Genomic DNA, 16,203 nt, shown 5'->3' on the forward strand with positions numbered 1-16,203 from the left:
AAAGGATGAGTCCTGGGGGACTGATCTGCTCTGTTGAAAACATATTTTTTTTTTCCCTGTCTCTCCTTTTTTCTTTTTCCGGTCTGGTTGCTCTTGTTACGGTGGGGGGCGGAGCCTTAGGTGCTCACCGGGTCTGGGCACCCCAGTCGCTAGATTGTGACGTTATATGTGGGGGCGGGGGCGGGAGCGGGAGCGGGACGGGAGAAAACAAAGGCGGTAGTTCCGTTCCCCTGGACTCAGACCCTTGTCTGGGCTTCCGGGCCGCGAGTTGTGCCCTGGTCCACAATCGCTACCCCTCTGGGTCTGCCAGCCGCAGCTTGAGTACTCAGGGATCACCGCTGCCTTCTTACGCGCCCGATGGCTTTTGCGCCGATTTCGCGCCAAACCTTCCCCCGACCTCCGCGCGCCGCCGACCGGAGCCAGCCTCGAGCCCGCCGGCTCGTCTTCTCCTACCAGTCCGGATGAACGCGTCTACTTCAACTTCTTGGCTGCCCGACTTCCATTCAGATAAATCCTCTGCCGGATCTGGGTGTTATTCTCATAGTAAATTATTGTTGTAAATTATTGGTTTTCTAATCTTGGTTGTACGAGGAGGTACGGTGCGTCCACCTATTCCTCCATCTTGCCGGAAGTCCAATCTTCATTTCTAAATCCCATTCTCCAATAAAGAAATCAAGGCTTTTGGAGAAATAATTCCAGGACTAGGGTGGAGAAATTACAAGAGAAACATCTATGCCAGAACATCTTGTGTGAGAAGGTAAGGAAGTGCTAAAATAAAATAAAATGAAATAAAATAAAAGTTAGTGTATTTGTTTCTATTGCTATGTAATAAATTACCACAGACTTAGCACCTTAAAAATAAGATATCAACTAATTAACTCATTTTCATAAGTTAGAATAGAAGTCCAACTTGACACACAAGGTTCTCTGTTCGGAGTATGAATCACAAAGCCGTGTTCCTTCTGAAGACTCTGGGGAAGAATTCACTTCCATGTTCATTCAGGTTGCTGAGTTCAGACCCTTGAGGTTGTAGGACTGAGGTCTCTTTTTTGCTGGCTAGCCATGGGCACTCAACCTCAATGGAGGGGCTCCCCCTCCGCCCAGCGGAGCCCCCCTGGCCACTGCAGATGAGAATAAGTCTACCAAGATGTGATTTGGTTGAGGAGGAAAAGTGGCCAATCTCTTAGGGGAGAAGGGCCTTCAGCCTGTTCCTCAATGGGGTTTATTGGGTTTAATTTGCATAGGAATACAGGGCATATAGGTGAAGCTCATCAATCACTGTTGGGCAGTAGTGATCAAACAATAGATAACATTCAAAGAACTCTGAGGGCTTATTCTGAGTCAGGGTCAGATAGATAGAGTGAAGCCAAAGGACCATAAAACTTTGGGAAATAAACTCATTTTATGCTTGGACCCTTATTATTTAAATTGAGGGTATTCTTAGCAAAGCAGGTTTCACAGGATTTTATGCATTCTTACTTAGGCCTGATCACCCCAGGGAACCACCCTATCCTCCCCAGGGCTGCACTGCCCTCCAACATTGTTTCAGGCTTAAGTCAGGCGGGGGAAGTAAGGTAGCAAAGAGATTAGGAGACTTCTTGAGGACAGAATGAGGACTCAGGCTATGTCCAAGCTGAGGGGTGAGGGTCCATTACCCACTTTCTCTATAGTCCCCCAAGTCCTTCCTTGATGGCCCCATCACAACCATGCCTGCCTTAGGTTACCCCTCCTTTGAAGAATCTTACCCATCATTGGCTAACCAGTCATCCACCTGGGGCCAAGCAGGGTGAAGTAAAGGGGGCAGAGGCTGCACCCCCACCAGGAGAAGCTTTGTCTCCTTGGTGGCTTATGGTCCCAAGGCCGTTTTATTCAGCCTTAGCTGTGGGGGGGTTACAGCTTCTGAAATTAGACAGGGAACCTCTGAAGGTTGTTCTGAGGTTCTTGTCACATGGCTTCTTCCATGTTCAAAGCCCAAAGAATTGCTCTCATATTGGTTCCCCCCAACATGCTTCACCTCTCTGACTTCCTGCCTCTGGCCTCTCCAACCATATTTAAGGGCTCCTATCATTAGGTCAGGCCCACCTGGATCATCTCATCTTCAGGTTAACTGGCTTGGGACTTTGATTACATTTGCAAAATTATTCACAGCAGTGACTATATGTGTTTGGTAGAACTGGATGTTACACCAGGTATAGGGGACCATTCCGCGTGGCACTGGGAAATGCAGCCCTGCCCCTGACTTACTCAGAGAGTGGCCATGCTGTCCCTTTTTCTCCACAGGACTTCCATGTGAATTTGTTCATCGCAGCCACAACACACAGGCCCCGTGGGCCAGAGTCCGCGTCAACCAGAGCTGGGGAATCTTGGTGCCCACCTTAGAATTCTCACCAGCACAGGGTCTTATCAAAAGGACGCCAAGATACAGAAATTAATACATATAAATTGCTGGAATATTATTTAGGTCTGTGGACTCCAAATAATTTAAGAGCTAAAATTCTTTCAACGTAGTCTTCTCAATCAACTTCAGGTATTTTCAGAGATCACGAATAGTTTAGGTACGTATGTATGTATCAGCTATCAGAAAGATAGTGAAAACATGCATATCGAGTAGTGTAATGGAAGAGGGAAAGCTATTACGTGCCCACTATGGGTTCCTCACAGCCTTCATGTTATTTTATCTTACTCTGTTCCTCTCAGGTGGGTATTAATGTCCCCATTTTCTGAAGAGGATACCAAGGCTCAAATTGTTTAGTAAATAAGTGTTGCACAGCTACTACTGATTTCCATCAATGAACCTTGTAAACACAGGAGTGCACTCCCATTGTTAACCAATATGCACACAATAAGTTATACATTTAAAAAGGGGGTAGCACAAGAGGCAACATGAAGGGCCTTCCAATGACTAAATCTGGGATAATTTCTGCAGCCAAATAATAATAATGGATTATAACTCTTAGAATATATATACATTAATCTATACAGATATACATAATTGAATAAAGAGATGGGGGACATGAAAGTAAAGCTTTTGGAATTCCAACGAAGAAATGTAAAAAGGATGCTAGAAATAGAAAATTACTGTTTGACATATACCAGAATAATAAACATTTCAGGCAAGAATCATCAGATCCTAAAATCTGTGGGCAGAATATGATGAGACGAGTATTTACATAGTCTCAAAGTATCTTTCCAGAAGAAAATTATTTACAAAGGAGAAAACAGTAACTATACAATAGAAAAACTTGGCAGACACCACCTGAACCAAATAATTTTACAATCCTCAATGAGACAAGTTGACATTAATGCTTCTGCCTCTTGGTATAATATACTGATAAGGCTACATCATCACTTCTATGGAGTTCTTACCAAAAAATACCTAATTATGAGAAGCATCAAGCAAATAGAACTTGAGGGCCATCCTACAAAATAACTTTTCAAAAAATACCAAGGTCATGAAAGGCAAAGAAATTCCAAGGAATTGCTTGATTTAAGGAGACTAAGAAGATACTAAAACTAAATATAACAGGTGACTATGGATTGAATCCTGGGCCAGAAAAAGGAAGTTAGTAAGACAATGGTGAAATGTGAATGTAGTTTATCGATTTTGAAGGTTTTTGACATAAACCCTTCACGAGTTGTTTTAAGTCATTCTTTCCATGTCCACATGATAGCATTATATTACTGTTAATTTCATTTTTATAATCATATTGTGGTAAGATGTTGTTAAGGGCTCTGGGTAGAGTGTACAACAAAGAAAACCCTACTTTTTTTTAAACAATACAACATAATCTACTTCTCTTCAGATTTTATTTATTTTAGAGAGATGGAGAAGAGAGGGAGAGAGGTAGTGAAACATCAATGTGTGGTTGCCTCTAACACACCCCATACTGGGGATATGGCTTGCAACCCAAGCATGTGCCCTGACTGGGAATCAAACCAGTGATGCTTTGGTTCACAGGCCTGCGCTCAATCCACTGAGCTATACCAGCCAGGGCCCCAAAACCCTACTTTTAGGTTTCCATCTCAATTAACCACAATACAATTTTGCCAAATTACCTGAGGTTTACTTACTTTTTTAAAGAATGTAATTATTTCAAATCTTAATCTCTCTCTATACACACACACAGGTGTAGGTACAAATACACCGTTCTTGTAAAATATATGTACTTAAAGAATATAAAACCTCTAACATGTTAACAGCAAGTATTTTTCCCTGAATTTACCTTTTGGTTTAATGTTGACATACAATGCTTGAAAAATTTGAGCTACTCTTTGAATCTCCCATTCAGACTCTGCAATGTCCAAATGACTTCCTGTGAGAGCATGCAAATAACCACCTCCAATTGTTCATTTGGTTGGCTTATCTTTATATCAATTTAGCAATGTTTTTGCAATAAATTTATAATATATAATAAACTTCCAATTTTTTTTCTATTTAAGTTCTGCAACAGAACTTTAGCATACACATTTTTGAAAAAAAATGGCCTATGTAAGAATGCCCATTCATTCATTAATATTTATTGACTGTCTACTCTGTGACAGGCACTGTTGTGGGAACCAGGAATAGCAGTGAGCAAAAATGGACACTTTTCTACCCTCAGGTCAAACAGAACGGTGTGGGGCAGGGAGAAAGTTTAGCATTTTATTTTTTCCACAGTACTTTAATAGCTTCCACCACTTGTGTGCTACCCCTGCTATTTCTTCAATCCCAATCTTTATCCTGAAATATCTAGTCGCAATTTAAAGTAGAAGGAAGAGCACCTACAGGAAATATATGTATTCTAATTATTTTTTGTACCTACAATAAGGGTATTATGAGACAAACAAGATGATGCAGGTAAAGTACTTAGTATATTATTTGACAATAAACAAAGTCTCTCTGAGGTAGATACTATTTATTGTTTCTTATTTTACAACAGAGGAATCTGGGGCTTGGAGATAATGTCACACAGGTAGAAAGTGGCAGTATAAGACTCTGAACCACATCAGACTCCCAAAGCCTTAACTCTTGACCACAATACTACATAGTTTGCCTTCTGTTCTATAATACTCTTATTGTCAACCCACATTTAAATCCTATAGTCCATACAAAGGATTCTTTTCCCCTCTCATTGGCATTCATCATCCTTCCTGAATTTTGAATCTAATATCATTAACAACAAAAATATACAAGTTAATCAATTACAAAGCCAACATTCTAGAATACAATTAACTTAATCATTGATACTCATATAACTCAAACACAAACTGCTTACTTTATTTAACAATGAAATAGTAACTATGCAATAATTTAATTGTAACAAAACCATCAACAGGATAAAATAAAAACAAAGCTAATTAACAGGCATTGCTTCAGTCCAAATTAGTTATCTCCTTCAAACAGGAAAAACTACCATTAGTCTAGTGGTCCTCAAACCTGTCTGCACATTAGAGAAATGGGAAGGGGGTAGGCAGGGAGGATGGTTGGTGCTTAGAGAAACAGCTATATCTAAGGCCCACATCAGAACAATTAAATAAGAAGGGGTCCAGGCAAAGATCTGTGAAGTGTTGCCAGTGTTGAGAACTACAAGTCTACAGTAATAAGCAATAAAAACCACATCCTCAAGGCAATTCAAAACCAAAAAAATGTTTTTTAAAAAGAAATACAATAAACTTCTTTCCTCTCATCTTAGAAGAGAAGTACCTACTCATTTCTCATTGTTTACCCATTTTTGATAGCCCAAAGTAGAGTTTAACATTCTACCCACGTTAAAATTCTCACTACTTTACATTTAGAAAGCTTTCAATTTTTATTTTTTTTAGAAAGCTCTTTTACAATACCAGCTTTCAGAAAGAATTCCCCAGTTTAAGTTTGCATAGATGTTTGTTGGCTATTTGTTCAACTCAGGAGAGTCAATAAAGTATATTAAATATCATTTTACTAAGTTATTAGAAAACAACATTCATTTCATGTACCACAAATTTAACAATTTCTTGCAGAGAGGACTATTTGAATGTTTCTTGCCTATTTCTAAAGCTGTCAGAATTCCTTTTTATAAGGTTGGTATCTTCAAATTTAGAATCTAAGCACAAATTTTTCTTTAAGAACGCATACATAAAATAATTCCCCTTTAAACGTACTATATCACTGACAATCTATTGGGAGTTTCCATAGTGACTGCAGGCATTTATCTTTAAAACAATCTTTCCTTGTTTTTCAAGTTTGGGAAGAAACCACATCGAGTATGGAAAATAATTTTTTTCCTTGGGAATACATAAATTAATTTAGAGATGTCTTCTCAAATTCAGAAAAGCCTATTTCTTCAGCTCCTCTGTCAGGACTCCATGTCACTTTCAACCACTTCATCCTTGTCCTGAAGCCTTGCTTCTGTAAGGGTACCTTCATTTACATCTTCAATGTCTGCCAGATCAATAGGTGGTAAAGGATTCCTCCAGTACTGGAAGGTGTTATACTGCCAAAATTCTTCATTGAGCTTTAGGGAATAAAGAGAAATAAAAGTACATCAATGTTTAGAAAGTTTTTTTTTTTTTAGTAAAGTTTGCTTGTTTCAAAAGAAAACACATCTTTTTACTTTTACTTTTATCTTCAACAAATATACATTTTTAATTCTAATCAAAATACTTCATGGGCTCGATGAAATCTGTGCATTTTCATATTCATAGATTTGTGAAAGTATTTCTTGTCAGTTTAAATTTAAGATTTTCTTTCAAGGCCTTGGCCAGGTAGCATTATCCTGATAAGCCAAAGTTGCAGGTTTGACCCTCAGTCAGGGCACACACAAGAATCAACCAATAAAAACATAAATAAGTGGAAAAATAAATAGATGTTTCTCTCTCTAAAAACCAGTTAAGTTTTTTTTTAATTCTTAAAAGAAAATTGTTTTAAAATCTTTATCCTAGGATATGTTTATTGATTTGACGAAGGAAGGGAGAAAAAAACATTGATATGAGAAACATAGATTGGCTCTCTCCTATGTTCCCCGACCAGGGATTGAACCCACCACCTAGGTTATGTGCCTGACTGAGAACTGAACCCACAACCTGTTGGTGTATGGGATGATGTTCCAACCATTGAGACACCTGGCCAGGGCAAAAGAATTTCTTTCAACAATATTACTTCTGACAATCTTCTTCTATTTTTAACCAAAGAAAATGTCTTGAAATTTTTGTCTTTCAATGAAGATAACATTTTTATTGAAAAAATACATACAAACCTTAAAACTTATTTTTTTGTCTTTTTTTCTGAGGTTTGGTATTTTGAGGGAATGATCTACATAGGTTAAAATATTTTGACAACTTTGTAAAAAGTATTAGGATATAAACATGATAAATAGCAAAAGAAACTGATCTTTTTTATGAAGATACCATTTGGTACAAGGCATGACTTTAAATCAATATAGCAAAATTGGTAAAATTCAAGTGAGCACTGGCCCCTTAAAAATTTAACAGCTTACTATTAATGGCTATAAATTTGTTTTAAGTAACTATGAAGTGACATTGATGTTCGAATAAAGTATAAAATTGGCACAGAAGTTCAAAAACATTACAAATACTTTGTGCAAAGGAAGCAGCAATGGAATTATATACAGGCCCGCAAGGTGACCATTATCCATCCCAGACGGGTGTCCATATACCTGTATCTATTCTACTATGGTCTATTCTTCTGTTAGGCTCATACTTGCTAAGGCAGCATTATTCAACAGAAAGATAATGGAAGCCACATATGTAATTTAAAAATTTTCTAGTATCTATAGTAAAGTCAAAAGAAACAGGTCACATATGGGTTTGGCAAACTGGAGCCCAGAGGTTAAATCTGGCCTTCAGCTTTTTTGTGTGTATGGCCCAGCAGCTAAGAATATTTTTCACATTTTAAAGGGTTGGGGGGTATCGAAGATAAAAATAAAAATATGTAGTTGAGACTGTATGTGCTTCACAAAGCCTAAAATATTTGCCATCCAGCCTATTATATAACTGCATTCACTAGTACCATATTTTGCTGTGCATAATATGCCCCGTGTCTAATGTACACCCATGTTTTTGGCCCAAACTTTCACGAAAAAATTTTTCACTTTTTCACTCAATTTTTAATTTATTATTTAGAAACAAAACTGATCATCGTATTCCAGGGTATTATTTTGCAACGGATACTGTTATTGCTTTCTAGAGTTACACTTTTAACACATAAGCATAAATAAAAGAGTTAAAAACATTTATAATGATAATTAGTACTGCCCATGTATAATGTGCATCCTTATTTTCTCCTGAAAAATGAGGGCAAAAAAGTACGCATTATACATGGCAAAATACAGTACATACCTTTCTCATATTAATTATGGTAACCTTTGTAAAAAAAAAAGATTTAATGTTTTATTGCTCTTGATAAATCAAAATACTTTAGAAATAATTTAGTGAAAAAATAGGCACATATGCACCAAACCATACACTGCATTTAATTTAATCAAGAGAAACACTTCACTGCATACAATCACTGCCCTGCTTTCCTCCTGGCACCCTTGAAGCATTACTGTGGTCTTGCCCTAAATTCCTGATCCTCCTTCAGTTGCTACACTGACTTCTCTTAGGACATCATGAAAAAGTGCTTTTGACAGCCAGTGGAAGCCCCAGCTATGGGCCAGGGGCCCACAGGAAAGTCCAAAAGTTGGAAGACTCAAAATTCTCCACCTCCTCCTCTTTAGCTTCTGAAAGGCATTCACTGGACATGTCCCATTTCGGTGTGTCTTAACATATATTTGAACGTATCTAGTATAAGTGACAAGTGAAAGTAAGGGGAATGGAGAGGCAATGTTCCAGTTAAGAGAGTTACTAGTGCCAAGGTGACTGGCAAAACTATGAGAGTGGCTAAATTGAGCTGGTGGTACCTCTGCACCATGCAGGCAGCTGACCAGGCTTCAAGAATAGAATGAGTTTCTAAGAACAGGATGCCAATAAGATTCTTTGTCATAAATTGCCCATGGTGTTTTTGAGTCCTGGAAAGTAGGGGCAGAAGGTATACATGAGACTAGACTGCTGGGACCACCTGGGGGTCAACCAAGTGACACCAGGTGTGGGCTCCTGAGGTATTAGCTCATTCTTTGCCTCTTCATCACAAAAGGTACCCCAAGTCCTTTCTTCTTTCAAGGCTCCTGGCAGGGAGGCCCATGCTGCCCAGAGGTCAGGTGAATTAATATTTTATTTGATCTAATATATCTAAACTATTATAATTTCAACATGTAATCAACATTTTTTAAATTAATGAGTTTACCTTCGTCATGCTGTTTTCAAAATCTGGCAAGTACTTTATACTTCTAGCACTAGCCACCTTCCAATGAATAGCTGATTGTGGCTGGCTACTGAAAAGCACAGGGCTACAGGAAAATCTCATTAAAAATGTCATTCAGTGCCTTAGACACTAAGGCTTGCAGGGGTGTCCAACCTGCGGCCCACGGGCGGCATGTAGCACAGGATGGCTATGAATGTGGCCCAACACAAAATCATAAATTCATGGTACTTAAAACCTTTTCTCACCCATCAGTTTTTGTTTGTTTATTTAATGTGTGGCCCAGAGACACCAAAAGGCTGGATACCCCTGGGTCTTAGAGAATTGAGTCTCTATGGAATTTCTTGACACTGCGATGAAAATGTAGTAATTTAAAGGATGCCAAGAAAATGTTCATTTTAAGCAAATAAGGTTAAAAGCAAGGACCTATTTCTTTGCCTATTGCACAAAATCTACTGTTTGTATTACCTACTTATAAACATGGCCAAAAAAGGATCCTTTAATTATGTCAGTGTAACCTAGTAGCTAAGAGCAAAAACTCAGCTACCAGACAGACCAGGATTTGCACTACCCACTAACTCTGATCTAGACCTAAGTGTTTGCTCATCAGCAAAACAAATGATATTCTTAAGAATTAAGGTTTGGCACTGTAATTGCTTAATATTGCTAGGTTATTACATCCCAAGAAGCCTTTGAATCCTTAATCACTCACTTCTAGGAAACAACATTTTTGCTTATTTTCTGTTAAAAATGTTTTAAACAGTAAGGGTCAGCACTGACAATGCAACTAATTTGCATCAAGTGACATTAACATGAGAAAAGATGAATATTTAATGAATACCTGGTTTTTAGTTTTCTAGTAAAAAAAAATCTGAAACAACTCAAAATATTCTGAGTTTCTGCCTAGACTACATCCCCAATATAGAAAAAACATATTTGAGAAAATTTTTCCTAAATGAGATCCCAAAAGTGAGGGCAGACCTAAGCCTTATTCTAAGCACAAGAGCCAAGGAGACAAACATTTACTGCACAAACTGAAAAAGCTTTTTAATTTTGTGTTTTTGTTTATCCTGTTTTCCTTTGGTAATTATCTGTGAAACCCTTAAAACACAACCCCTGCATCTTTGGAGGCAGGAAAGAGGGAAGGTACAGGAAATACGTTCTTCTTGTAAGTATGCAGAAGAGAAGCAGCTCAAGGAACAGAACAAAAGGAAGGAACATGAGGGTTCTGGGACTTTTGCCAGAGAAGGGGGGTGCAGGGGTGAGTTGATGAACAGGGAACTTGGTCTTGGAGAAGAAATCCTTCTTGTTTCCTGCCAGGAGCCTAGTGACAATAGGATGCAGGGAATTGCCAGATGTAGTCATTGCTGTGGAGGAAGACACAAATGTGTCTCTGAGATTCTAACCAGACATCTGTGCCAGTTTACTAAAAAAACTCTCCTTTGACTACCTGCCATTTCCACATTTCCATTTTATCAATCTGTGGCACACTGTACTCAGTATATTCTGGAAAGAAAGACAAGGCTTATGTATGGGTGGGGTCTGAAGAGGCAAGTTTTCCAGTAGGTCTGGATTACTACCTTTTTTAGGTTTTTCATATTGGCAGAGGCATAATTTAATTGGAAATTCTAATTCTTTATTCTATTTTCAAAATGTGCTATTACTAGGCTTTAAACAAGCTAATTTTGAGCCTAAAAGTAGTATGAAGACGAAAGTCTAAATATGGCTCATGTTTCCTAAATTCCAAGAAAATTGGGCATAAAAACATTTACAATTTCTTTCAGAAACACTTACCATGATTATGTCTAAAGCAGGAGTGTCAAACTCATTTTCATGGGGGGGAGCCATATCAGCCTCCTGGTTGCCTTCAAAGTGCTGAAATAATTTTAGGACTGTATAAATGCAACTACTCCTTAACTGTTAAGGAGTTGAAATTACATTCAGCCCTTTGAAGGCAACCCCAAGGCTAACGTGGCCCCTGGTGAAAAAGAGTCTGACACCCCTGCTCTAAAGGATAATTTCACAATCACAAGAAAAGATCTTTCCTAACTATAAAATTCTCATTATTTTACTGGATTTTTCACCAAGAACAAGTCATGCCAAAAGAACCTCAATTCTTTTGGGGGGGAGAGCAAAGTATTTAATAGATTCTGCATAAAATACTCAAGCAATGGAGAGGTATGGCGTAGAGGCTATAATGTAATGGTTGAAGAGTCTGGTAAATTCTGAGCCCTACCATTTGGTTCTTTGACCCCAGAGCTCCATGTCAACAGAGGACTGCCAAAAAGGAATTTGAATTCCTAAGTCTAGACCAAAGATGTCCAATAAATATATAATCCCAGCCACAAACATAACTTTAAATTCTCAGTGGCCATATTTAAAACAAAAGCAAAATACTAAAAGTAGGTAAAATGAATTTCAACCTATTATATTCAATCCATTATCTCCACGTTATTTCAACATGTAATCAATATAAAATGTTTTGACATCTTTGAAATCTAGTTGTATTTACACTTTCAGCACATCCCATTTCAAGTGTTCGGTTGTCTCTCATGGCTACTGGTTGCCATACTGAACAGCACAGTAGGGCAGGCTCATTTACCAAAGAAGGGGAACTCTCCAAAGATCCTCCTACACCTTAGGGCCCAAGTTAATTTTCAACAATTTTTTTGGCAATTTTTTAATCCTTTTAGGATTAGATTTAACACTATTATTGATAAAATGACTTTTCCCAAGATGTATAAGCCCGTTCTCTCTAAAAAAAAGAAAAAAAAATGTCCCATGCATAACGGCCATCCAGTTGATGGCTACCACACTGGTCACATCTTTAGAAAGAAATCACGAATTCTGGAAATAAATCATTGTTAAACCAAGGAGGGCACACTACACCTTTCCCTGACGTTTGTGGTTGGTTTGAACCTGTAGCAGCTCAGTCACCATCTCCACCAAACTTACAAGTCTAGTGGGAGGTGCCGCGCTCCTACTTCCATCTCACTAACATAGGCAGGGAAGCTGCAAGGACAGGTCTACCTCACCAGACGGCCTGTTTCCCCTGGTTTATCGAAGTGCTTTCAGCCCGTCGGACTCTCTCAAAACGCTGCCAAGGGTTGGCCCTGAGGCCCCCGCTGTGTTGCCTGGAGGTGGGCGTCCGTTTCTGAAGCAGTGACCCCAGCTTTTCGCCTTTTGGGGCGTCTTGATGAATATGAGTCTAAAGGGGGACGATCAGGTCCTTCCCAGTGCGCGAAGTACCTGGGAAAATGGTGACCCCACCCACCCATCCCTGGAGCTGCCCAGCCAGCCCCCAGCCCCTACCTGGCGCGATGAGGCCCCCCAGTCTCCCCGCGGGGTCTCTGCGCGCCCCGCCCCGTTGTCGCCACCGCCCCTCGGGGGCCGGGCGCCCCCGGGCTCCTCCCCCGGCCCGTTGGGCCGCAGGGGCGGCTGCTGCAGCAGCGAGGGCTCGCCGGTCTCCAAGCCACGGCCCTCACCCTCCGCGCTGCCCCGAGCGTTGGTCTCCCCACAATCGTGGCGCTTGCTGGGCGAACCCGAAGGCTCAGCCATAGCCCCCGCGTCGATTTTGCGCTTTCGGGGCAGGTCCGGGACGCCAAGGTGCTGCCCGGGAGGTGATTCCGCCGCCAGTGGGATCCAGAGCGGCGGCGGCGGCTCCTCCGGAAAGTTGCAGAGCAGGGGCCGCTTCCAAGGCACGTGGAACGTTAGCGGCTCGGCCGCACGCCGCTTGGCCATGGGCCTGGGAGGCTCTGGTGGAAGCCGCCCAGGGCGGGAGGCCGAGCGCAGATAGCGGTGGAGGGCGGGGGCAGAGCGCACGAGACAGGGAGAGGACTTAGTTGGGGCGAGGCCGAGGCAGGAAGGTGGGCAGGAAGCCCGAGTGGGGTGGCAACCTGGCTCTCCACAGCCGGCGGGCACAGCCTTTGCTGCCGCAGGGGTGCAACCGGACGTTGGAGAAAAACCGCTAAGCGGCGGAGATTCGAACCTGCGCACAAACGTGGGCTCGCGCACTTGCGCTGGTCCGACGGAGCCGCTGGTTGGTGGAGGCTCGAGAAGCACGCTCCCGAGCGCCCCTGCGGCCGGAAGTGCATGCCGCAAGGGAAGGCGGGAAAAGCAGAGGCGGGTTTATTAAAGACCTAGTCTAGTTATCCGAGCTGGGCGTGCCCTTGTTTTGCGTGGTGTTGGTAAGGGTTTTGCTTATTTGGTGCTCTGTAAAGCGATTTAGGCTTAAGACCTCTAGAATCTGTTAATGTAACTCTTGCATCAATTAGTAGCCAGGTGGACGTCTTCAGGAGGTTAAAACAGAAAACTATGCAATACAAACTTTTAATGAACTAGTGTTAAGAGGCTCTTAGCACTACATTGATTATTGGAGACAGGCTGCTGAACAGTGGATGGGCTGAGTGGAATGGCTAAAGCCAGCAGGCAAACACAACACAAATAAAGACATCCCCAAGAATTGTTTGCTTTGATGTAGCTGCTGTGGAAAGCGAAGTAGGCACCATAGTCCTTGAAGATCTTTTGATTAAAAATTCAGTGATGGCCCTTGGCCAGGTGGTTCAGTGTGTTGGAGTGAGGTCCCCTTTCACCAGAGGGTTGCCGTTTCAATTCCTGGTCAGGGCACATACCTAGGTTGAGAGTTCCTCCCAAGTGGGGTACATACAAGAGGCAATCAGTGGATGTTTCTTTCCCACTTCTCTCTCACATTGATGTTTTTCAACCCTTTCTCTAAAGTCAATAAATATGCTCTTGGGTGAGGATTTTTTTTTTTAAATCCTTAATGGTGTTGCAGACATCTGTGGTTCATCTAAAATAGCTCATCCAAGAACCAAGCCTGGAGCATAGCTCTTTCTTTTCCAAATGAAACGAAATGGTCTCTTAAATTACCCAGGAAGCCCCAGAGTTTCCTGCTTACTCTACGGTTATGAGAAGTGAGTTTCCAAGACCTACTCCCAGCAAAATTCAAGCAAAGTGAGGAGAGGATAACAGCAGTTTATTTACTACAGCTTTTAAAAAAAATTATCCTTGACACTAATACAGATGTCCCTCATTCCCCCGTCCCTGCTTTGCCCACCTCCACCCAGCCTCAGCACCCCCTCACACTGGCCACCTTCACTACACTATAACTTGTATTTAAATAGTTGATAAAGACCATAACCAAGTGAAAAAAATACGAGGAATAAAATTATAAATGCTTTAAAGGGAGAAACAGCTATGGCCTTCTAGAGAAAAAAAATGCAAGGAAGATAAGCTACTCTTAACTGGTAGGCATTCTGTCTATATTAATTACTACATAGCCCTATACCTCAAGGCTGCTGTGAGTGGACTGGGCAACTACTTACATACTAATAAACACAGAAATACAACAAGTTAGGGTGGTGAACAATAGCTTTTCTGTTTGATCTTTTCATTCCTTCTTGTTTGAAATTCATAACCCATCTGTCTCAAATAGAAGAGTTTGCCATTTCCTTCCAGTGACACAGAGCAGACTTGAAAGGGCTAAACTTTATTTGGAAGGTCTTTAGGGTGTCCTGCCCTGCAATGCTACAGGTGCAGTTTACCAAGTAGAGGTTCATTCCTTTGTGGTCCTCTCCACAGATTCTCTTTTTTTCTAAGTTGTGAAATTTATATCTATACAAAAGGTATAAAACATATATAGTTACAGAATGATAGTAACATAGTCACAACTCAGTTTCAAACAGAAAATTACAAGTACCAAAACCTGACAGGGTCCCTAGTGCCTCCCACTGGTGCCTCCCTTTCCCCAGTTTTAGGTAATTACTATATTGAATTTTGACTTAATCATTTATTGCTTTTCTTTTTAATTTACCCATCTGTGTATGTATTTCTAAATAACAATTGTAGTTTTGCTGGGGCTTTTAAAAACTGTTTTACTGTGGCCCTTACATTTATGTCTAAAATATACTTTAGATATAAAAGTATCTAACTTATTGATTGTGTGTGTGTGTGTGTGTGAGAAACCCAGACCACAATTAAGATAATGTAAGTATCCATCACCCCAAAATGTTTCTCTTGCCCTTTTATAGTGCAGTCCTCCTCCTTCCAGGCAATGTAACCAGTTTTACTCTCTGTTGTTATAGATACATTTGAATTTTCTAGAGTTTTATATAAATCAAATCCTACTGTATATATATTCTTATGTGGCTTCTTTCAGCACAATTATTTTGAAATTTATCCTTGTTATTAGGTGTTTATTCCTTTTTTAAAAAGATTTTATTTATTTATTTGTAGAGAGAGAAGGGAGGGAGGGAGAGAGAGAAAGAGACAGACAGACAGACAGAAATCAATGTGCGGTTGCTGGGGGTTATGGCCTGCAACCCAGGAATGTACCCTGGCTGGGAATTGAACCTGGGACACTTTGGTTCCCAGCCCACTCTCAATCCACTGAGCTATGCCAGCCAGGGCTATTCCTTTTTTTTTTTAACCTAATAGTACTTGATATTTATGGATATATCACAATTTGTTTATCCATTCACCTGTTGATGGACATATAGGTTACTTACACTTTGGTGCTACTACAGATAAAGCTCCTGAAAACATTTTTGTGTAAGGTTTTGTATGGATCTAGGCTTTCTTTTCTCTTAGGTAAGTATCTGGGAGTGGAATGACTGGATCATATGATAGGTGTATGCTTAATTTTTTAACTACCACTTCTGGCCAAGATGGAGACATAGGTAGATACACTTTACCCCCTTGCACAACCAAAAAGACAACAACCAATTTAAAAACAAAAAATAACCAGAACTGCCAAAAAGTTGAACTATATGGAAGTCTGACAACCAAGGAGTTAAAGAAGAAATATTCATTCAGGCTGGTGAGAGGGGCTGAGACGGGGGGCTAGGTCAGAGAGGATACACAATAAGGCAGCGAGTCCAGGACCAGTTGGTCCCACATTTGTGTGC

At 40.5% G+C, this 16,203-nt stretch overlaps 1 protein-coding gene across 1 annotated transcript; it reads right to left on the reverse strand.

Annotated features, from left to right (window-relative positions):
* Window positions 1-4,874: 4,874 nt before the first annotated feature.
* C3H9orf40 (chromosome 3 C9orf40 homolog) lies at window positions 4,875-13,312 on the reverse strand. Its single transcript, XM_028521094.2, has 2 exons — window positions 12,590-13,312; window positions 4,875-6,473 (listed from the first exon to the last, which is right to left on the reverse strand). The coding sequence occupies exons 1-2, from the start codon at window positions 13,016-13,018 to the stop codon at window positions 6,315-6,317; spliced, it is 588 nt and encodes a 195-aa protein (XP_028376895.1). The 5' UTR covers window positions 13,019-13,312; the 3' UTR covers window positions 4,875-6,314.
* Window positions 13,313-16,203: the final 2,891 nt, after the last annotated feature.

The sequence above is a fragment of the Phyllostomus discolor genome, chromosome 3 (assembly GCF_004126475.2).
Source record: "Phyllostomus discolor isolate MPI-MPIP mPhyDis1 chromosome 3, mPhyDis1.pri.v3, whole genome shotgun sequence".
Classification (NCBI taxonomy): Eukaryota; Metazoa; Chordata; class Mammalia; order Chiroptera; family Phyllostomidae; genus Phyllostomus; species Phyllostomus discolor.

What these genes read in the sequence shown, in the direction of transcription:
- C3H9orf40 (XM_028521094.2), bottom strand. Translation starts at nt 13,018, where the DNA reads ATGGCCAAGCGGCGTGCGGCCGAGCCGCTAACGTTCCACGTGCCTTGG. An exon ending in GGGGGGCCTCATCGCGCCAG is followed by an intron (nt 6,474 to 12,589) that starts GTAGGGGCTGGG and finishes TATTCCCTAAAG; the next exon opens with CTCAATGAAGAATTTTGGCA.